General features: G+C 44.5%; 2 protein-coding genes across 11 annotated transcripts in view; one reads left to right on the top strand and one right to left on the bottom strand.

Annotated features, from left to right (window-relative positions):
- The window catches only part of RASAL3 (RAS protein activator like 3), a 126,806-nt gene that overhangs the window by 32,114 nt on the left and 70,973 nt on the right, over window positions 1–23,719 (bottom strand). For 3 of the 10 annotated variants that reach the window (XM_083419551.1, XM_083419553.1, XM_083419554.1), the window contains exons 2-4: window positions 22,281–22,436; window positions 19,190–19,340; window positions 6,080–6,497 (exon numbers count right to left, since the gene is read on the bottom strand). In XM_083419551.1, the coding sequence (XP_083275677.1) occupies window positions 6,080–6,497 (418 nt within the window). In that variant the 5' untranslated portion in view covers window positions 19,190–19,340; window positions 22,281–22,436. Of the gene's footprint in view, window positions 1–6,079; window positions 6,498–6,879; window positions 7,875–8,359; window positions 8,673–10,430; window positions 11,222–19,189; window positions 19,341–22,280; window positions 23,467–23,719 lie in introns of those variants that run through there. The other 7 variants (XM_083419550.1, XM_083419549.1, XM_083419547.1 and 4 more) reach the window with 6 other exon arrangements.
- The window catches only part of MCOLN1 (mucolipin TRP cation channel 1), a 91,031-nt gene continuing 87,234 nt past the window's right edge, over window positions 19,923–23,719 (top strand). Inside the window, exon 1 of the mRNA XM_083420112.1 lies at window positions 19,923–20,034. The gene's annotated coding sequence lies outside the window, so the exon portion shown is untranslated. The remainder of the gene's footprint in view (window positions 20,035–23,719) is intronic.

The raw sequence follows: 23,719 nt of genomic DNA, 5'->3' as shown, positions 1-23,719 counted from the left end.
CAGAAAAGCATCGAGCTGCAGTTTCCACTACTACCAAGAGCCGCATCATTGGCCAGTTAGTGCCTGCAAAACAGCAAAGCTTGTGCCACACAGTTCCACCTTCCTTCTGACATGCCAATCACCACAGGATAATCTTTGAAAGACATCCCCACCCACAACGGCAGCCCTGCCCACCCCGCCCTCTCCTTTGAGCGGCAGCTAGCAATTATTTGCCAGTTTAACAATCCCAAACAAAATTTGCATAGAGGGTTTGGGTGCAATTAGGAAGGGCGGGGGAAAGGAAACCAAAACCCAATGGAAAGAGACTTGTATACCTAGCTCAACACAAAAATGCAACATAATGTGGAGTAGCGGGAAATAAGCTAGGGAGATGGTTGGACCTTCCGTCTTCAGAGCGGAAGATACAGGGCAGATCCCTAAAGCAGAAACAACACACACACAGAGAGAGACACACACATTACCTCGGTTTAAGAACGATTTGATTTACAAACTCTGCAAAACCGGAAACAGTGTCTTGGTTTGAGAACTTTACCTCAGTCTAATAACGGAATCTGAACGGTGGAAGGGCACCGGCGGCAGGAGGCTTCATTGGAGAAAGCGCGCCTCAGTTTAGGAACGGTTTTGGTTTAAGAACGGACTTCCAGAACGGATTAAGTTTGTAAACTGAGGTACCATTGTATTAAATTTTCTGTTTTACAATTTAAAGTACTCGTTTTTACAGCCTTAATATATCAATGACTTCCCTTCTTTTCTTGTCATGGTTCATTTTAGCAGCGCAACAGGAAACACAGGGGGACTCAAAATGGAGCACATTCGAGAAATGTTATAAGGAATTAAGTATAAATAGATTAATAGAGTATTAAAGGAAAATAAGGTTAAAATGTGTTAAGATAATTATAGGATAGAAAACAGGGGAAGATGGACAGGAAGTGGAATTAAGTATAAATAGATTAATTGAGCATTAAAGGTAAAAATATGGTTAGAATGTGTTAAGACAATTATAGGATAGAAAACAGAGGAAGATGGAAAGGAATTGCTGAAACAATTAATAGAAGTGGAATACAAAAAGGGAGGTGTGAGGAGGTCGAGGAAATAAGGGAAAGAAAGATAAGATGTTGAAATTGAAATTTTAAATGGTTCTTGTTTTGTTTTGTTTTGTTTTGTTTTGTTTGTTTCTTTTATTATGTTTGTTTTTTTATTATGTACTGTATTGTATTGTATTGTACTGTATTGTATGTTTTTTCTTTTTTGGTCTTTTGCAGTGTTGTGTTTAATTTGTTGGAAACTTAATAAATATTATTTGGGTGGGGGGGAACGGAGCACATTCGGCTTCTGAAAAGAAGTTCAAAAACTGGAACATCTACTTCCGGGTTTGCAGCGTTTGGGTTCCAAGTTGTTCGTGAATTAAGCTGTTTGAAATCCGAGGTACCACTGTACATTAAACCACTGTGTGGATGCATCCTAGGTCTTCCTGTTCATAGCAGAAGTCAGAGCACTAATTGGCTAGCTCTTGAGATGCTAGAAGTTCTCTTCCTTCCTCTCTCTCTCACCACCCCTCACATACCTCTTGGAATATTTTTCTATTTTTAAGAGGTTTATGATGACTTTAAAAAAAAGATGGAGCCCAACACTACCATGCTACTGTATCTCATCTTTTTAAAACACACACACATACACAGAGAGAAAACTGGCTGGGTTGTTTAAAATAATGTTTGAGGTATTGATGGTCAAAAAATTAAATATGGAGGGATGGTGGGCCGCATATGAACAGATTTTGATGGAAACCGAGCAAAGCTTAAAACTTAAACCAAATAACCAAACTGAAGGTTTATTTACAGGGTGGTTGCAATATCATCAAGTTAGTGACATATTTAATGTTGATGAGAGGAAGGTTGGTTTTGAAAACAAAAAAATCAAGATTTCAAATCAATCGGTTGGAAAGCAGAAGTAAACTTTTATCTAAGATGTACAATTTGTTGTTAGAATGGTTTACCAAAGATGAGGAAGTGAAAGAAGTGGTGATAAAATGGGCACTAGACTTTGGGCACAACATTGAGTTCGATTCATGGATAAAATTGTGGAATGAAAATTTGAAATTTACAGCGTGTATGGCATTAAAAGAAAATGTAATGAAGATGATGTATAGGTGGTATTTGACACCAGTAAAGTTAACTAAAATGTATAGAATGAGAGATAAAACATGCTGGAAATGTAAAGAATCAGAGGGTGACTTTTATCACATGTGGGGAACTTGTGACAGAGTAAAAATATTTTGGGAATTGACCTATAATAAATTTAAAAATATGTTTAGATATACTTTCCCCCAAAAACCGGAAGCATTTTTGCTAGGTTTGATGGGAGAGGAAATTGCAAAGATAGACCAAAGACTATTTATGTACGCCACAGTTGCAGCAAGAACTTTAATGACCCAAAAGTGGAAGTTACAGGAGGTACCTACCATTCCCTGTTCCGGGAAGTTTTTAATCTGTGATATTTTACTGTATTTTTTGTTTCTATGGAAGCCGCCCAGAGTGGCTGGGGAAACCCAGCCAGATGGGCGGGGTACAAATAATAAATTATTATTATTATTATTATTATTATTATTATTATTATTATTATTATTATTATTGCAGTGGCAGGCGAAGCTGATGGACTTTGCAGAACTGCCCAGCCTGACTTGCAGGATTCGAGACCAGGACGATCAGAAATTCCAAAGGGACTGGAGTAAACTTATTGCATATTGGAATAATAATTGCAAAAATCTGAAGATACTAGCAGGATTGAAATAAACCCTACAATGTGCACAATAAGTTAATGATTTAAACTGCGCAATTGGATCTGAAAGTGGAAAACCTACTGAAGGGAAGGAGGGAAGTCACACGTTGGGCAGAGCAGAAAGTCTTTGTGTTTGGTATTGTAATGTTGAAAATACTGTTTAAGGAGGAAAATAATAAAAATATATTTAAAAAAATAAAAAATAAAATAATGTTTGTAAAAAAAACCGCAGAAGTTTTTCTTTTGGGAATTATATGGCCAGAACTACCTTAACTGTATAGAAACTTATTCATGTATGTGACCACAGCAGCAAGAATGTTACTCGCCCCAAAATGGAAAGAAGCAGAAGTCCCAGCAAAGGAAGAATGGATACAAAAACTTATGGAATATGCAGAAATGGCAAAACTTACCAGAAAACTAAGAAATCAAGATAACAAACTTTTTAATAAAAGAATAGAAATGGTTTATTGAATATTTTACAAATTGTAAACAGATAAGAACATTGGCAGGATTATTATAATAACCTGCAGTTTTATAAGAGTATACATTTAAAGAAGATGAATAAATGAGCAAATTAAGTTAAATTGGACATGCAGAAGATATTAAAAATAAATTTAAGGAACAGAAAGAGGGGGAAGGAAGTCAAGTTTTGAAATGTTAAAATGATTGAAAAATTAGTGAAATGTATAAACCTGAAAAGCATAAATAAAACTTTTTTTAAAAGAAAAGAAAAAAACTTTTTTTAAAAGAAAACTTTTTTAAAAAGAAAAGAAAGAAAACTTTTTAAAAAAGAAAACTGGCTGGGCACTCCCCCACATGCAGGAGTTCACACCAAAGCACGCCACCAAATAAATAGTTTATTTGCTTTTAAAACAAACAAACAAACTTAAATAATAAAATAGAAACTGGAACAAAAGGCAGAGCGGTAGCACCGGCAGCAAAGGGAGAGGATGTGTCACTCATTATAAATGATAAAAAATACGCCGCACACGGCTGTTTCGCAATCACATTCCACAAAAGCGCTGCTTTGAGGTAAGGAGTGTGGGCCGTGCACAACAAACAAGTGCAGATTTATGGAGCAGAACGCCAACTCATGTAGGAAAGGGCTTTTACCAAAGTGAGGGAACTATCTGCTGCGGCCATCATTTCAACACCAGCAGAACGAAAAAGCTTGCATGTTTCGATGCAGAATTTTTTTAATGGTGCAATCATGTAAACCAAACTGAGGCATGAAACAGACACCTAAGGAAGACCTAAGCTCACCCAAACCATATTATTAGCAGTTGGCAGAAGCAACAGAGCAGGAGAGGGCAGGGAGTGTCAAGGGATTTTCCTTTGCAGGTCGAGAGTTGGAATCAAATCAAAGAACACATTCAGATGTGCTCAAATGACTTTAGGCATCAAGAGCCTCACTGACTTCAGAATGGTGTCAATAGGACGGAAGTGGTTTGCAGTCAATCGTTTCAACTTAACTGGGTCAGCAATAGATCTATTTTGCATTGTCTTTAGTTCAGCCAGCATTCTTCTCTTCTGCCCCACAGGGAAGAAAATCCCACTCAATTTTGCACCTAAACTGAAATGTGCTATAGGGGTAAATTGAAGAAGACTAGGAACTTTGCACTTTCCTAAACTTTTAACTATCTCCCCAGCCGATCACCACACCAGTTCTTCTTCTTTTTTTCATGGCAGCCTGATGAAAGACAGACAGCTGCTTACTTATTGCACAATAGTTTCTAAACCGTGGTTTAAAACCAACCATTATTCTTCCCAGAATTTGGCAAGAAGAGAGAAATTCCTGGAGAGGTGGAGAGGCTCACCCTTTGAGAAACAGAGGAAGACACTGGCAGCCCAGACATAGTATCACATCATTTATTTTCCTTGACAGATTATCCAGAATATCAACTTCACTTTGGTTCTTTTTGCGTTCTAATACCGATCAGAACAGTTATGGGTTGGGTCAGCTTGGCTGAAACAACCCAAATTCTGTGCATGAATAAAATACGGACATTAAGGGCATTTATTTTGCTCTTTATAGGGATGCGGGTGGCGCTGTGGTCTAAACCACTGAGCCTCTTGGGCTTGCCAATTGGAAGGTCAGCAGTTCGAATCCCCATGAGCTCTCGTTGCTCTGTCCCAGCTCCTGCTAACCTAGCAGTTTGAAAGCACGCCAGTGCAAGTAGATAAATAGGTACCACCCCTCTCTTCTGCGAAATGATTTATAAATGAACTGGGGGGGGGGGGAATGTTTAAAATAACTATTGTTTAAAAAACCTGAGGCTTTCTTATTAGGTATAATAGGAGAAGAATTACTGAAGGATAAGAAAGTACTGTTTATATATGCGGCAACAGCAGCTAGAATGTTATCTGCCCAGGGATGGAAAGAAGAAAGAACCCCATCGAAAGAAGAGTGGATAATGAAGATGATGGACTATGCCAAAATGGCAAGGCTGACTGGGAAGATCAGGCAGCAAGAGGATAATAAATTCAACAAAGAACGGCATAACTTTATAGAATATATTAAAGATAAATTGTAGATAAATTGAATTAGATGCAGTAAAAAAGGAAGATAAATTATGGAAGCCCAGGGAGGGGTGGGGGGAAGTCTGGGGGTTCAGGGAACCCCATAAATGTACTGATATGGATTGTGGGTTAATGTAAACGTGTGTGTGTGTGTAAAAAATTGTTTTTTGAAACTTTGTAAGAAAGAAAAAGTATAAATAGGTACTGCTGTGGCAGAAAGGTAAATGGTGTTTCCATGTACCCAGGGGTCCTTTACTTTTATTTTTTCCTTTTTTAATTTTGCATATAGTCTACTATGGTGGGTGCAAGGCAAAGAGTCATGCAGAGCACTGAAGCATCAATTCCTCGTGGCTCCTTGCATTGTCACCTGGGATTTCACCAGTCACTGCCTTCATGCTTTCAAAAGATATCTCAGTCATAAGCAGTGGCGTAGCGTGGGTTGTCAGCACCCGGGGCAAGGCAAGTAATTTGCACCCCCTAACCCGTGGATTTGCGCCCCCTATCCCATGGATTTGCACCCCCTAACCCTACCCCCCAGGTGTTGCGCCCGGTGCGCCCGGCCCCCCCTGCACCCCCCACGCTACGCCACTGGTCATAAGCGATAGAACCCTAGACAGGATGTGGAAGGTGTTTTTGAGCAATGTCAGGCCTTGAGCCAGCTTTCTGCAGCTACCCACTTCCCCCAGCCTGTCCTGCACGTATGGTCTGCTCTCTTCTAGTTCAAAACAACACAGAAACCCAGCTGGGTCCATCACAAAACTGCCCTTGGGGAGAGCTGTCTTACCTTTGCTCGCTTCCTTAGTCTCCCTTTCCGATCGGAGGGTCCCCTCCTGGTTCCTTCGGTGGGACACAGAGCGCAAGTACTTCCTTAAACTCATCTTACTGCTTCTCTCCTGGGCTTTGGGCACTTTGGCTGGAGTGGAGAAAGCCCTCTGGAAGACGGATCTCTTAGCAGCAGCTCTGCTGTCTTGGGGGGCCACTGGGACTTGTGGATGCTCATGGCTAGATTCAGAAAGCTCTGCCTCCGGCTGGCTTTGTACTCGCCTCCATTTCTGTAACTTGTCCCTCCGGCTGCTGCTGCCCCATGTCGCATGGTTCAACTCCGGTTCCTTCTCCCCGTTCTGTAGAACTGTCTGCCACCTGTAGGACCTCAACAAGGACGGCGTATCTGTTCCGGACCTGTGTTTCTGGGGAGCCTCCATCTGAAAAGCAAAAGCGTAAATGCAGAAAGTTCCAGAAAAGGATCAAAAACAAAAGATGCTCGTATTCCATGCAAGGTTTCGGGATATCACAGTCAAGCTAAAAGTGAGCCCAGATTTCCCACCACCTGGTTCTTACTGAATGGCCTAATACTCTTCCTGTCTTGGCAGTTTGACCAAAGCCACATGGTTCCCTCTCCTGAGCAGCAAGGAAACACAAGCGATACCTGCCTTCTCAGCATAGCTGTCAAGCGTCCCTTATTTGGCGGGACAGTCCCTTATCCCAGCACCATGTTCCACTGCTGTCCCTTATTGATGAGGCTTCGTTTGGCTGCTGGCTGAGCTTTCTGCCTTTGGCTCGAAGGGGCTCAGAAGCTAAACATACCTGTGCCCGGAAAATCCCTTATTTTGGCTGCTGATCCCTTATTTTCGAGGCTGCTGGTCCCTTATTTTCAAATCTGTAAGTTGATAGCTATGCTTCTCAGGGCAATTGAAAGATGCACTTTTCTCCTCCTGAAACCCAGAAGGTAGTCTTTCCCCACCAAGGAACAGTCCTTTTTAGTGGCAGGTGGATGTTGCAGCAGGGTTACCGCAGTCAAATTCCATCCCTGTCCATTCGTGGAGCGCAACTGAGAGGTTTCTGGTCCTGAGAGATGCTGCCCTGCACCGGCTGTGTTTCAGTCACGGACATTTTTCTAGCAAGGCTCCTGCGCCTTTAACAACAGGAACAGAAAATAAGATGGCAAGCCCAACTGCATCCCACACTGTCATTCTCATACCCAGACACTTCCTGTGATGAAAGAGATTGCACCGCGCAGCATTGCTAATTGTAACTTGCAAGCTAAGCTCCTTGAGGCTTGCAGAACCTGGGAGTATCAACAGAAGCCCATCTGCCTTGTCTGAAACCGTCGAGAGAAGGTTCGCCGTGCTTTGCCAAACCTCACAGACTGTGGCCTAGCTCCAAAGAGCCATGGGTGGGGCACTGTGGGGCTTGCCTCTTGAGCAACCGGCTCTGCCCTGACCCACAGAACCCGTCCTACCACATCCCTTGTGCACTGGGAAGCCATCCTGCCCAACCCCCTTGCATGGTGCCAGCCTTGGAGCAGAGATTGCTCTGAGCAGGGATTGCTGTGCATCCCAAAGCGAGGACCAACCTTTCATTCCCTACCCTCCTCCCTGCTGTGGGCACTGCTTTGTTCTAGGCAGCTAGCTCCACAGCCCGGTTTAATACTTCAGAGGTGTCCAGAGGGTGAGAATATGGGACCCACAGGAACTGGGGCAGCAGGTTCGTCTGGCACAAGTTCATCAAAAAACCACCGAAGGGAAAATCCTGGCTGAGTAACACCTGCAGAGCAAAATCTTTTAGGGCATATTTGTGCAGGATTTCGATCAGTCTCAGTTGTGCTTTGCTAGATTCTCTGGATATCATTTTTATTGTGCATCAGTTTTTATTTGTGCTCCTGATGGTATCAGGGCAGTTGTACACAATCCCCTTTTCAATACTGTTTCCACCTGCAAAAGTTTCCGGGGGAACATACTGCTTTCTTTCCAACCAGCTTCCTCCTGAAATTTAATCATTAGTTATGCAAGCTTTTTGCACCACAAATGTTCTGGTTTTTGCCCTGCCTTTGTTGTGCCACAGTGCAAGAGTGCCTCTCCTGAATAATGCATTTTTAAAAAATGTTTTATTTTCAATTTTCAATTGTATCTGCCCAATCAACAGCAAGATCTCCTGCAACAAAGGGGTGCAGAGCACATCTCCCGGTCCCAATTCTGTTACTTCTCTTCCTCACCCCTCATTCTGCAACCCCCACCCAATAACCAGTTCCCCTTCCACCACAGCACAGAGCCATCTGCCCAGTTACCTTGGCTTCCTGCTGAGCTCCTCACCCCATCCTGCCTTCACCACTTCACTGTCTGGCTGATTTCCTCCCCTCCTCATCCTGTGCTCTGCAAGTCCCCATGTGATCTGCATCAAAGATAGCAATCTCACCTCCCTCTGCCTGAGCAGCACCAAGGCTGCCTCTTACAGTGTGGGTGGCTGAAGCCATTCTCTGTCTGTCTAGCTCAGAAAGTGCACATTTGCAAAATGGACTTGGGCTGCTTGGACCAGGCTCAGCCAAAGCTCTCACCCGGTCGATCCATTCTGCCACCAGGGAGCAGGTTATACACATTTCACATCTGCATTTCTTCCTATGAGGAGCCACATGGCAACCCAGTTCAGAGCGGGCAACTTGCTGAAGTGGACCAAGCCTTGCTGTTGTTATTATTATTATTATTTATTAAATTTATATCCGTCCTTCATCCAAGGAGCCCAGGATTGCTCTTCTCCAGACTTGTGTGTGACGAGCACACATTGAGTGGAATTCAACACCATGCTACAGTGATCGTTCTTTGAGCCAGTTGCCAAACCATCTCTCTCTCTTCCTTGTGCTGTTTTGGGAGAGGAGGGGAGAAAAGCCCTTATTGCACTAGTGGGACCTGCTGTACTGGCTATTCAGTTGAAGCCATCTCATTCGGTTTTGCATCTTGCTTGTGCATCAAATGACTTACCCATCCTTCTGCTTGTCTTGGGCCTAGAAAGCCCAGGTCTCGGCAATTTTCCACTTCTTTCCAAGAGAAAACTAGCTCTTTAGTGATAGGTCAGAACAAATGGCAATCTGGGGGAAAGCTGAATTGCTGTTTGCTCCGATTGAGCACTAAAGAGCAGTTTTCCTTGGAGAAAAGCAGCAGGACAGGGGGAAGTGTGGATGAGCCCACAGTCAACTATTCAGATGCTGCAAGTCCATTCTGAAGCAGTGCCAGTAAAAGTTTCCTAGGACAAATGATGCCTGCCTCCAGCATAACAGCGCAAAGAGGATTCTTAGACAATTGAACAGGTAAGACCCTGGAGCAAGAGCCAAATTAAATGTGAGTTGTGATTGGATCTTCCAAGTTTTGTTTTCAAAAGATCAAAGTGGAGGAGCCCAAATTAGATCAGGGTCATGACACATGGGGATGTGAGCTAAACCCTCTCACCTTGTGCCATTGACCCATTCTACGTGTGTCTTTTATTTATTCGAAACGTTTCTATGTTTTGGTGTAACCTATGGTTGACTGACTGATATTTATATGCAACCTTTTGTCAATAATTTTCAATTGGTTCATAAACATTAAAAAAAAGTTCAATAATGATAAACAATATAAACAAAACCTACAGCAGATCAAAGCACAATTAGCAATGAGAGATGTCAAAATATTCATGATTTCTGAAATAATTTTATAAGGTCTAGGTGAAAAGAAAAATTTTTTTGCCTGACACCTAAAAGAAAGCAAAGTTCAGAGCAGATGTTCATAGGCTGCAGCGAACTTCTTATAACTGTGAAAGCTCTGGCATCACAGCTTTCATCAAGTGCAGAAGAGAATATGGGTGGATGATGGGACAACCAACCTCATATAACCACCATGCTTAATTCATGTATGAAGGGGTTAAAACCATAGAGTAAGCTCTGTCCTGTCCTGCCAGGCTTAGCTGGGTCACATCCCCCTACCTATTGTTGTATTCAGTCAACATGAGAAGCTCATTGTGTAAAGAGGTTTGAGTTGGTTGCTACAGCTCAGACCACATGGCTCTCACAAGCCTCTCTTGAGTTCCTATACCAGTAATTCAGGAACTTTCACCACTTTGCAACTAAGCCGGCTTAATTTTTTAACATAATTATTTATAGATTTCATTTATATACATTTCATTAGTTTAACAATAGTTCTAACATTTCAAACCTCCCTTCCTCCTCTTTCTGCGGTTCCTTGCATTTATTTTATCAATTTCTTCATATTCTAAATTAACTTAACTTACTCTCCTTTTATACTAAGCCAGGTTTTATGGTCTGTGAACTTTCTGAAGCACGTGAATCTGAGCTTTAGAGAGTTTATAATCAAACAAAAATTTTAACTTACCAAACTTGTGGTCTTTTTCCTATTCCGGAAGAAGAGGGAATCTCTGGAACTCACTTTGAAGGGCATATTTTAAAGGTCTAACAGCCTATATTTCCACGGTTGGCTGCATATTTTGCAAATTTAAATCTCCACTGGTGTTTCTCCCACCAAACTTGGATCTTGCCCCAAACTTGCCCCAAACTTGGATCTTGGCACCCAGGAATTCTCTGTTTATATCTATTTTTCCCTTGCACCAGTATGGACAACACCGGCGTCTCCGATTGGTGAGCAGTATGAAGCCTCTGGATTTGCCAAGTCTGGCTTCGACACGAGGATCCTGGCCTTCCAGCTGCTCAGACAACACAGCAGCAGCACCCGGCCTTCAGGCTTCCTCCTCATCCTTTCCCACACTCTCCAGGCCTACACCTGAGTACTGCAGGACCAGCCCTGCCACAATGGCACACGCCTAAGTTACACCCCGTTTGGATTACTGCAACATGCTTTTGAAAAGTGTTCCGAAACTTCAACTGGCTCAAAGAGCTGCAGCCAGATTGCTGCCTGGCAATGGTTATAGGAAGCAGACAACTCCCTTGTTGCAAGAGCTCCATTGTCCAGGCACAATTCAAAGTGCCGGTTATGACCTATGAAGCCCTGTGTGGCTTAGGTCCTACCTCTCTGAAATACCATACTCCCGCATGTGAACCTGCCCGGGTTCTGAGATTCTGAGAAAGGGTCTTCTTGGTGGCTGCTCCCAGGCAACTTTAGAACTCCCTCCCTGTTTTTTCTGTTTCTCTCCTTGTTGTCCCTCTGCCGACAAGGACTCTTGGGAACAGACTGCTTTTAATTAAAGGCCTGGTTTTTCTGTTATTATTTGTATGGTTTCAATAGACTGTTTTTTAATATAGATAAATTCTGTCAAAGCTTAATTTTAACAAAACAATTGCTTATATCCTATGTTTTTAGCTCTTATTTTTATCTATCAGCTGCCTTGAGTCCCTGCAAATATGCAATAATAAATATGCAATAAATAATAATAATAATAATCCACAGTGAGCTGTAAGCAAAGTTTGTTCTTGGCTAACCACTCATGGTTTGTTTGGGGGAAACAAACCATAAGTCCAAGTTTAGACATAACACCAAGCGAAACCATGGTTTACCTTCCCGCAGCACAGCAGTAGGGGAGGAGCCAAGCACTTTCACCCCTTAAGTAAAGGTAAAGGTAAAGGTACCCCTGCCCGTACGGGCCAGTCGTGTCCGACTCTAGGGTTGTGCGCCCATCTCGCTTAAGAGGCCGGGGGCCAGCGCTGTCCGGAGACACTTCCGGGTCACGTGGCCAGCGTGACGAAGCTGCTCTGGCGAGCCAGCACTAGTGCAGCACATGGAAACGTCGTTTACCTTCCTGCCAGTAGCAGTCCCTATTTATCTACTTGCACCCGGGGGTGCTTTCGAACTACTAGGTTGGCAGGCACTGGGACCGAGCGCCTTCGAATTGGATTCGAACCGCCAACCTTTCTATCGGCAAGTCCTAGGCACTGAGGCTTTTACCCACAGCGCCACCCGCGTCCCACTTCACCCCTTAAACCACAGTTTAAAACATAGGTGAACTAACGTGACTGTTGCAATCCACATGGAAATAACATAGTGCGTTGAAAACCTGTCCCGAGTTAACACTCAAAACCAGCGGTGGAAAAACAGAAAAACAAACTCATAGACGTGTTAAGAGAGGCATTCAAATAAGTAAAACTGAGGACCCAAGTAAGAAGGGGAGGGTAATCAAGTATAAAAGGAATACGAATGAATCAATTTTTGTTTTTGTTTTATTATTATTCATAAATACATGTTTAGCCACAGGAGAACTGAGATGTTATAATGTGATTCTATGAATGTAACTTCTCTTCTCATGAGGTGGCCAAAGTATTGGAGCCTCAGCTTCACAATCTGGAAGGACAGATCGTGAAGCTGAGGCTCCAATACTTTGGCCACCTCATGAGAAGAGAAGACTCACTGGAAAAGACCCTGATGTTGGGAAAGATGGAGGGCACAAGGAGAAGAGGACGACAAAGGATGAGATGGTTAGATAGTGTTCTCGAAGCTACAAACATGAATCTGACCAAACTGTGGGTGGCAGTGGAAGACAGAAGTGCCTGGCGTGCTCTGGTCCATGGGGTCACGAAGAGTCGGACACGACTGAACGACTAAACAACATGAATGTAACTTAAAAGAAACCAATGATTTGCCCCCAAAAAAAGAAGAAAGAAAAATGAGTGAAATGTATAAAACTAGTGAAATGTATAAACTTGAAAAGTGTAAATAAAGTTTGAAAAAAAAAGAATTACGTATCTCAAAGCCTGGTGCTCAAGCCTGCCTGAAAACCACATCCTCTGGTCTGGAAACATTCTTTCTAATACAAAGGCATGGGTGGCAATCCCCCAAAGGCTCTCTGTATATGTTCAGATGCACGCTGCTCCTGAACAGACCACCCGCTGCAGTAGGTCGGAGGAGCCCTCGTCCAGATTAAGCCCTGCCAAGCAGCAAGTGATGGAGAGTGCTACATCAGACAGGATACCTGACCTGTTTCTCAGAGGCCACTGACAGCAGCTAGAAAGAGCAGGTCTATCAGTTTTCACCACAGCCATCGAATGCAGACAGCAGACTCATAATCATACTGCCCCCACCTCACCCCCATGCAGCACAACCAACCTGAGAAAGCCAGACTTACATTTGAGGACAAAGGCCTGTAATTGGAAGCAGACTTAACTCAGCGCTTCAAGCTGTTTTCCACACCAGACTGATATGAAAAGGTGTTCAATTCAGAATCAAAAAATATGTGTAGAGTCCTCTTCCCCCAACACACACACACACAACTGAATGCACTGCATGATTTACCTAAATTGTTGTGGTTTCTCAAAATAGCTGCGCTACTGTTTCCTCTGACAGCACTGTGGCGCTGACATAAAAGTAAAAGCTCATTATTTTCAGTGTGGCTCCCGGGGCAGAGCTTCAGCTACTCATTTTTCGCCCTTCAGCAGCAGCGCTGAGGGCCGGGCTGGCTGCAGAAAGTTCTAGACCAGCATTTCCTTTTGCCCGTAGACTTGGCCCGGAAAATGTGCCAAGTGTGGATTGCAGCAGCTCGGCTGCTCACCAAAACACTGTCACCACCGTGTTATGCTGAAGAATTGCACTGGCTGCCAGTCAACTACCAAGCTAAGTTCAAGGTGTGAAAAGATATGTGCAGCTTGGGATCAGGATACCTGAAAAAACATCTCACCCCATATATATTCAACTGATCTCTGCAGGCCTCTAGCATCCCATCAAGGGGTTCAGTTCCATTTACTATCATACCCTCCAAGTGTCACGATTTTCCAGGACAGTCCTGGAATTAGGAAACCCATCCTGGCGTCTGACTTGGCCCCAGAATGTCCTGATTTTCCCTGCCATCGCACCCAGGGAAGAGGATGAGCCGGTGGTTGTCTCCACAGTTGCTGCAGTTGCAAAGAACTCTCTGCTGCCAACCTCCTCCCTTGGGCAACTCATAGCAGCTGCCGAAAAGTGGGTGAGGAGGAGGGGAGGGGAGGCAGTACCCGAAACCGGGGGGAAGAGATGGTGGGATAAATTGGGAATTTTTAAGTAAAATTTAATGCAATATGGTTTGAATAAGTACCTTTGGGGGATGGCGGAAGGATTTTATTTGGTTCCAGGGAAATAAGATAAAGAGTTTATGACATTAGAATATAAAGCTATATAGGTTTTTTAAGAGCAGAAGATTTAAGGTTATTTTCTTTGTTTGTTCATATTTCTTCTTGCTATGCTTAGGAAATTAGGGATTGGATAATTTTATATTTTTCTTGATATCTATTTGTTTAGAGATGTTTGGGAAGAAATAAGGTTAAAGGGGTTAAAAGTAAATGGAAGGAATTTGCCGACTGGATTAATAACTGGAATACAAAGAGGGAGGTGTGAGGAGGCCGAGAAACTAAGTTAAGGAAGAGGGAATTTGAAAAATGAATTTTTTCTTTGTTTTGTCTGAGTGTTTTTGTTTTGTTTTGAAAATTTTTGTGTTGGTGGGGAGGGGAAGAGTGTTTTTTTTTATATGTACTTTTTTGGGTTTTTGTATTTCTTTTTTATTATTATCTTTTATTATTATTATTATTATTATTATTATTATTATTATTATTATTTTCTCTTTTTTGTATACTCTCTGTTTGCAGTTGTGTTATTGGAAAAATCAATAAATATTATCTTAAAAAAAAAAAGGGAGGAGGGGAGGCTGCCCCCTGGTGAGGTCCAGCCCCCAGGCCCAGACAGAGGGGGCGCCATATGGGCCACTTGGCCCGGGCCCCCGTTTCTAAAGGGGGCCTCGGTCAGCATGCGTTCCCTATGTATTTTTAAAAAGCACTATTGCACAGTCATACCTCAGGTTGAATGTGCTTTTGGGATGAGCGCCTTCAAGTTGCTCTCTGCGGCAACCCGGAAGTAACGGAGCATGTTACTTCCGGGTTTCACCGCTTGCGCATGCACAGAAGTTCAAAATTACGTCATGTGCAGAAGCACCAAAACATGACCCGCACATACGCAGACGCGGGTTACGTTTGCTTCTAGATGCGAATGGGGCTCCGGAACGGATCCCATTCGCATCTAGAGGTACCACTGTATATTTTCCATTTTATCTTTATATGCAGATACGGTTCAAGCCTTGAAATAAAATTATTTGTCAGCATAACTTTCATGAAAATTATTTATATACCGTACTTTTTGCTCTATAAGACTCACTTTTTCCCTCCTAAAAAGTAAGGGGAAATGTGTGCGCGTCTTATGGAGCGAATGCAGGCTGCGCAGCTATCCCAGAAGCCAGAACAGCAAGAGGGTTTGCTGCTTTCACTGCACAGCGATCCCTCTTGCTGTTCTGGCTTCTGAGATTCAGAATATTTTTTTTCTTGTTTTGCTCCTCCAAAAACTAGGTGCGTCTTGTGGTCTGGTGCATCTTATAGAGCAAAAAATACGGTACTTACTTATTTATAAGACTTCAGTTATCCCCAGGGTAAAAAAATGGGGGGGGGGGCACATTTTCTACCTGGCCCGGGCCTCTGCCTGGCTCTGCAAGGCCCTGCCAGCCCTGTGTGATGCACCAGCTCTGAGGGGCACGCAGAGGGCAAGAAGAAAGGGGGAGCAGAGCACAGCACAAGGAGTCCTGATTTTTTAAAAAAATGTTTTGTGTGTACGTGTCTAATCCTGTCCCTTTCTAATATTTATTTCTTGGTGTGTGTTTTTCACACTGTAGACTCAAGCTTAGCATGAGTCAGCAGCGTGATGCAGCAGTATAATGCTTTTCAATTGAAAAACTTGATGGTACTAATCCACTAGCCGAAGGGGAAACCATGTGTGAAAACAGAACTTTCAGAATCAATCTATAGAGCAGGTCTTTTCTCACTTACTTTGCTTGCTAAGGCACAAACCCCTTCCTATATGCTACAGTGACCATATGGAAATCAAAAGTTTTTTAAGCTAGTCCTGCTGATCTCACTTCTCATCCCTCGCACTCTGTCTTTTCAGGAGGCAGGGGGCATGGCCGGATTGGAGCAGTTGGGAACAGACTCTACTTTAAAAATATTCTAATGTCAATGGTATTCCCACATGGAGGGGACTTTTCCTTGTCAGTCTACAAAATCGCAAATGGTTGTGCTATCACCTTAACCAGCTGTTAGGATTGCTTTCAAAACCAGATCTCTCTGTCCAGGCATACAGGAATCTGACAATGTTAGAACATATTTTTGTTAACTTTTCAATTGTTTAAGGAGATAGCATCTTCAATTTATAGAGTGCTAATAGCCCCTGAATATGGCAATTTTGTAAGGGCAAGAATGTCCTGGGCAATGGACCTAGAAATTCACATAAAGGTAAAGGGACCCCTGACCATTAGGTCCTGTCGTGACAGACTCTGGGGTTGCGGAGCTCATCTCGTTTTATTGGCTGAGGGAGCCAGCGTACAGCTTCCGGGTCATGTGGCCAGCATGACTAAGCCGCTTCTGGCAAACCAGAACAGCGTACGGAAACACCGTTTACCTTCCCACCTAAGTGGTACCTATTAATCTACTTGCACTTTCACATGCTTTCGAAATGCTAGGTTGGCAGGAGTAGGGACCGAGCAACGGGAGCTCACCCCGTCGCAGGGATTCGAACCGCCAACCTTCTGATCGGCAAGTCCTAGGCTCTGTGGTTTAACCCACAGCGCCACCCGCGTCCCTTAGAAATTCACATACCTAATGAAAAATAGCCTGCCTTGTAGTCTGACATTGAAATCAGTTTCTGTCATAATCTGGGAGTCTTCATTAAAGTTATTGCATAGGTGGCATTATTTACCAATAAGGCTATCCCAGATAGCTAAAGAATTTAGCCCCAATTGTTGGAGGAAATGTGCTGTTAAAGGTACTTATATTCATATGTGGTGGCACCTCAATAACATTAAAACCTTCTGGAACAATGTATTTTTAAATTTTTAAAAATACAGCTTCCAGCTGTTTTTGAACTACAACACCCTTCATCCTTAGCTAGTAGAACCAGTGGTCAGGGATGATGAAGGCCCAAGGTTGAGAAACAATGGTTTAGATCACCGAAGGAAACCACTAAATGAGACCTTTTGGAATAATTCAATGAAACTTTATTATAATGATACAAGTCTGTACAAATACCAGGACAAGTTTTCGTTGTTTGTTGTTGGACAATTTGTTGTTTTATAGTTGTTACTGTAATTTGGAAAATAAATGAAAATATTCATAAAAGAAAAGAAAAAAATGCTCATATGATTTAAAGAAACAGATACTCTGGGAGTATAGAGGTGCTCTCGTCTCTTGTGGGGGGCTGCTCCCTTCTTATGGGATGGCTGCTTCTCTTGGTGGAGGACTGTGGTGGGAGCTTCAAAACCTTCCCAAACTCAGGCTGGAGGCATCTTGTCAAGCTTCACCCACAGCTGGACAGCAAGCAGCCGAATAGCCGAATCCATGACTGAAAAAGCAGGGAAGTGGAGGGTGAATGTGCAACAGCCACACACAGAATAGTCTGGCTCCAAATCTGTTCCATTTGTGGCTTAAGCCCCTGCCTCCTTTCATAAGGGCTGGACGCCACCAGCTTATATACCTGGGGTGCCACTTCTGAAGTGTCGACGAAGTGGTAGAGCACTTGTGGATCTAAAGAGAGACAAGAGTCTATACACCAGGCCTGGCCTGTGCAGTTTCCCACCTTTGAACGAGGAAACGTGGTTTTATGGTCTCCCTTTTTATCATTGGTGTCTTGCCATGCTGCTTGTAGGCCCTTTTGAGAACAGGCTGCCACTCTAGCAGGGTTCCTTGGGCCTGATCCAGTTGCTGCAGGGCTCATCTACTGCTGTCCTCCAATTGTCCTCCTGAGCGAGGCCTATGAGCTGGGGAGACGGACCCACGATGAGGCGATGGCCTGCACAACAGTCTGGAGGGTCTCCAGTTGAGCAAGAGAAGCAGCCTGATTTGGGATCTTTAGAAACTCTCCAAGGTTGGGGAAGGACAGTTGGGATGTGCAGGAACCGCAGGTGAGAGGCCTCCATCATAAACAGCTGTGCACAAAGAAGGCAGAAAGGGGAGGAACATCAGATAGACGCCAAATCCCACCGGGGTTCGAAAAAAAAAGATAAAGGTACCCCTGCCCATACGGGCCAGTCTTGACAGACTCTAGGGTTGTGCGCTCATCTCACTCTATAGGCTGGGAGCCAGCACTGTCCGCAGACACTTCCAGGTCACATGGCCAGCGTGACAAGCTGCATCTGGCGAGCCAGCACAGCACACGGAACGCCGTTTACGTTCCCGCTGGTAAGCGGTCCCTATTTATCTACTTGCACCTGGGGGTGCTTTCGAACTGCTAGGTTGGCAGGCGCTGGGACCGAAAGATGGGAGCGCACCCCGCCGCAGGGATTCGAACTGCCGACCATGCGATCGGCAAGTCCTAGGCGCTGAGGTTTTACCCACAGCGCCACCCGCGTCCCTCAGGGTTCGGAAACAACGCAGCTAAAGTAGGCTTTGTTTTTAAAGTAGAGTTGGGTTCTGCCTTACAAGGAGAAATGGATCCCGCTCTCTTCCTGGACTGGGAGCGATGCCCAAAGAGTCACCCCTGGTGGGGCCTTAAGGAGCTGCTTTGTCCAGTAAGATCATTGGTCCACCTCCACGCTGACTAGAAGGTGGCACTCCAGGGCCTCAGGCAGGAGTCTTTCCTTTCCAGTCCTTTGTGCATGGGGGGCGGGGTGGGGTGCCAAACTGGGTCTTTGACCCGGGGGAAATAAAGCCTAGTTTCTCCCCTGCCTAAATACAATATAAGATTCTAGTCCTCACAGTCCCAAAGGGCTGATTTAAATGAGAACACAGGAAGCTGTCTTCTACTGACTCAAACCATATTAGCACATCTAGCTCCCTATGGTTTACACTGACTGGCAGAAGCAGCTCTCTAGGGGCTGTTCCCAGCCCTGCCTGGAAATGACATCAGGGAATTTGCATGCAAAAACACAGGCTCCACTACTGAGCAATGGCCCTTTGCCAGCCTGGACAGCATTTTACCAATGGGGGGGGGCGGGGAGGTGGTAATTCTCCTGCCATTTGGATGGAGACAAACCAAAAAAACTCAGAAAAATAACTGGAACACTCCCTGGGAGCATGGAATTTATGAAGGTCAAAAAACCAAGGAGCATCTTTAAAAACTGCCCATGGGGTGGGGGGAGAAGAACACGGCTTCAGAATGTCTCCCCTCTTCCCCGCTTACCTTACCTTCTGTGGCAGCAGGGGAGGCAGAAGACCATTGTCTGGGCTTTCAACTGAGCCAAAGATAGTTGTCCAAAGTAGACAGATGTTTCCGATGCCAACTGACCCAAAAAAGACAGTTCTCTAAAGCAGCAAGACATCTCTGGTGTCAATTGATCTGAAGGAGACAGCTGAATGAGCTTTTAACTGATCTCAGGATCCTTTCAAACAACTCACCTGGTTTCCTGGGAAACAAAACATTCTGCAGCCCATTGTGAAGTCAGCTCTTGGCCAAGGCCTCGCCCAATGGACTGTGGTCTCTCTCCCTCCCTCTCTCTCCCTCTCTCTCTCTCTCTCTCTCTCTCCACCTCAGTCCCATGTCAACACTGGGTATCTTCATCCAGCTTCCAAGCACCTTCCCTGCCCCCTGATTTACCCCTCACCAGGAGGGCCAGGGCAGCTGGATCTGGGCTTCCCTTACAGTTTCACACCCCCAGCCTCGCATCGCTGTGGGAATCAAAGGGAATAAAATGGGCCCTGATTGTGATCCGGTTTCCACCACCTCATGAAAACTCACCTCCCTGCCCAAGGTGTTGGCTGGCTGGCTGTTCCTCCTTTAGTCATTGTGTGTTAGCGGTTCCAGTGGTTTGAAAGTTCTTGCCTTTTCATTTTAGGGTGTGGGCTACACCTTCTCTCTCCACCTGGCTACTCACCACCTCTAGGCAGCTTCCAAAAAGCACATTTGTGCTCTCAGGGGGTCTTCCTTGCTGCTTTATTTTCACTTGAAAACCCCACCTTTCCTCCAAGGAACTCAAGGTGGTATACATGGTGTGCTATCCCTGTCCAAATTATCCTGGCAATAACCCTCTGAGGTAAGCTAGGCTGCCTCCAAGACTGGAAGGAGTATGAGGCTATGGTGGCTTCGAATGATGCCCCCCACACCCTGAGTTGGGGCCTGGGGAATGAGAGCTGGAGGGTGGGGGATTCATCCTGAGAGAGCCCCATTCTCATTATTCAAAAACGGTATCCTAGACCTTTACATGTGTAGCGCAGATACGGCCAAATTTTTACAAAACAAAAGTATGACAAGCAGAAACAGAAGTTACCCCAGACCGAGATAAACTACAACACAAACTTATTATGCTTAATTCCCCTTGAAAAGGAGATATTGCCCCTCATTTATAACAAAGATTAAACTGAAATGTTAAGAAAAATTAATGAATTTGGAAAAAGTGATCTATAACAACAACAAAAAAGGATAAAAGCATAAGAGGAACTTAAGATTCTCAATCTCCCTGACAAGACGCAGAACTCTTTCTTTCACAGACAAATATCCTCTGTTACCAAGATAGAAGAGGCTTCACAGTTGTATAGTTGAACTAGCACGATCACCATATGTTTTAGGCACCAGGTGAAAAGGTATCTTCTATAACCAGGCCTTTGGCCTTTAACTCTCTCTGCCCCCCAATACACACACACAGTGAGAGAGAGATTCGGAGCAGAAGACATTGCCCTCTCTCCCTCTTTCTCGCAGTGCCCTGCCTGCATTTCCAAGAAAAGGGCTGAGGGAAGAGGTGCCATGTTTCTGGGTTCACCAGCAGGCACCAAGAACAGGAGGAAGTTTTATAAAAGGAGTTTTATTTTCTCAAGTGAGGCTCACCTGGTGCCTTCATTATACACCTTTAGGTGCCAAGCAAATTAGAGTAAGCTCTCCAGATGCAGGTGAGGGCCTCCTCCTCCTTGCAGATTGTGTCCACCAGCCACAAATTTTGAGGCTATTTTGGCACTTCTCAGTCGGAAAGCCTTTCTTACAGACAAAGGTCACAGCCGGTTACTTCTCTTTCCACACAGTGACACAATTTTTCATTTTGTGTGCAGAACTGATCCCAGGGTCTGCTCTCCTAAAAAGGACCTTTGTTCCACTTTCCACACTAGACAGTGAGTGGCTAGTTCTGGCCATTTATAATCAGGGTCAGGACAAACTCCTGACTAGTTACCCAGTGTTATGATGCTAAATCACCTTGTTTTATGTGTCCAAACCCTCCAGGTGTTGCTGCTAGATTCCAACTGCCCTCCTCCCCCTACTCCATGACACCTGACATCCCAGATCTGCTGTTTAGGGCTGATAGTGTGGGAACTTTAGCAGAGTTAAACAATCCCCTTTATAAGTTTATGCAGCAATCAGCTTGTTGCTGACTCGTCTGAGTTCTACTAATAAAGATGCCTTCCTGGTTAAAAAACCCTTTGAATCCCTCTTAAGGAATATACCAGGGGTCTGCAACCCGCGGCTCCGGAGCCACATGTGGCTCTTTTACACCTTTGCCGCGGCTCCAGGGCGGATACTAGCGAGGGGAGTGCATTAGTCACACACCGTCCCAACGTCACCTTCCCGGTTTTGCGGCTCCCAGTTTTTCCCCCCTCGGAAATGGGTCCAAGTGGCTCTTTTTGTCTTAAAGGTTGCAGACCCCTGGAATATACACACGAATCTGATTCATGTTAATATAAAACTATTTTACTCTCAGATTCATTCAGGTTTACAGAACTGTACTTGAAGGCAGGCTTAGATTACATAGCAAGCAAATAAACTATACGAGAGAGAAGTTGGTTCTGAGGTGACAGCAACTGAGCAGTTATTTTTCAAAACTACCAGCAACCGACAAACAGGTTGTCACAGCAACCAGTTAGAACATGGAGGCCATTAGTCCTCTGTCGGAATGTTGCACTTGACTGCACCTTTACATCCCCCAGATAGGAGTTGGGAGTTGAGAAACTAATTCAAAATGCTGGAAATGCTTCCGAAGGAGGGAGTACTTAAGGGTGCGGGTGTGAGCCCTGCGGTGTGTATTTTAGGGCTGGGTGAAAAATGAGCTCCCAGAATTTCCTATTTGTGGGTGGTGAAATTGGGGGCAGGGGGAGGATTTTGCTGATTTCGGGGGGGAGGTGGTAATTCTCCTGCCATTTGAATGGAGACAAATGGAAAAATCAGAAAATTAACCAGAACACTCCCTGGGAGCATGGGATTTATGAAGGTCAAAAAACCAAGGAGCATCTTTAAAAACTGCCCATGGGGTGGGGGGAAGAACAAGGCTTCAGAATGTCTCCCCTCTTCCCCGCTTACCTTACCTTCTGTGGCAGCAGGGGAGGCAGAAGACCATTGCCTGGGCTTTCAACTGAGCCAAAGATAGTTGTCCGAAGGAGACAGATGTTTCCGATGCCAACTGATCCAAAAAAGACAGTTCTCTAAAGCAGCAAGACATCTCTGGTGTCAACTGATCTGAAGGAGACAGCTGAATGAGCTTTTAACTGATCTCAGGATCCTTTCAAACAACTCACCTGGTTTCCTTGGAAACAAAACATTCTGCAGCCCATTGTGAAGTCAGATCTTGGCCAAGGCCTTGCCCAATGGACTGTGGTCTCTCTCTCTCTCTCTCTCTCTCTCTCTCTCTCTCTCCATCTCAGGCCCATGTCACCACTTGGTATCTTCATCCAACTTCCAAGCACCTGCCCTGCCCCTTGATTTACCCCTCACCAGGAGGGCCAGGGCAGCTGGATCTGGGCTTCCCTTAACAGTTTCACAACCCCAGCCTCGCATCGCTGTGGGAATCAAAGGGAATAAAGTGGGCCCTGTTATGTACTGAAGTTCTCACCCTGGGCCAGCAGGGGGATACTGTAGATAGTTATGCAAATGAAGGATCGAAAGTGACGTTTAGTGATTGGATAGTTTGTATGCAAATGAAGGATCGAAAGTGACGTTCAGTGATTGGATAGTTTTAGAAAATGGCAACAGTTACATTGTTCTGGAGCTCTATATAAGCAGGCTGGCTGAGCTCCTCAGTCAGTTCTGTTCCAGCTTACAAATAAAGAGCTGCTTTGGAAGAATTGCTGTGTCGTCTGCTATGTTCTCCCACAACTTAACAGACCCTGACTGTGATCCAGTTTCCAACACCTCATGAAAACTCGCCTGTCTCCCCAAGGTGTTGGCTGGCTGGCTGTTCCTCGTTTAGTCATTGTGCATTATTGGTTCCAGTGGTTTGAAAGTTCTTGCCTTTTCATTTTAGGGTGTGGGCTACACCTTTCTCCATTGGCTAACTCACCACCTCTAGGCAGCTTCCAAAAAGCACATTTGTACTCTCAGGGGGTCTTCCTTGCTGCTTTATTTTCACTTGAACACCCCACCTTTCCTGCAAGGAACTCTAGGTGGTATATATGGTGTGCTTTCCCTGTCCAAATTATCCTGGCAATAACCCTCTGAGGTAAGCTCGGCTGCCTCCAATACTGGAAGGAGTATGAGGCTATGGTGGCTTTGAAGGATGCCCCCCACACCCTGGGGTGGGGGCTGGGGAATGAGAGCTAGAGGGTGGGGGGTTCACGCTGAGGGAGCCCCATTCCCATTATTCAAAATGCTATCCCAGAACTTTAAATGTGTAGCACACATACGGCCTAATAATATAATTTATTATTTCTACCCTGCCCATCTGGCTGGGTTTTCTCAGCCACTATTGGCGGCTCCCAACAGAATATTAAAAACACAATAAAACATCAAACGTTAAAAACTTC

This window comes from Podarcis tiliguerta (assembly GCF_965153285.1).
Source record: "Podarcis tiliguerta genome assembly, chromosome: 17".
In the NCBI taxonomy this organism is placed as follows: Eukaryota; Metazoa; Chordata; class Lepidosauria; order Squamata; family Lacertidae; genus Podarcis; species Podarcis tiliguerta.
This window is presented reverse-complemented; position numbering and strand designations above follow the sequence as displayed.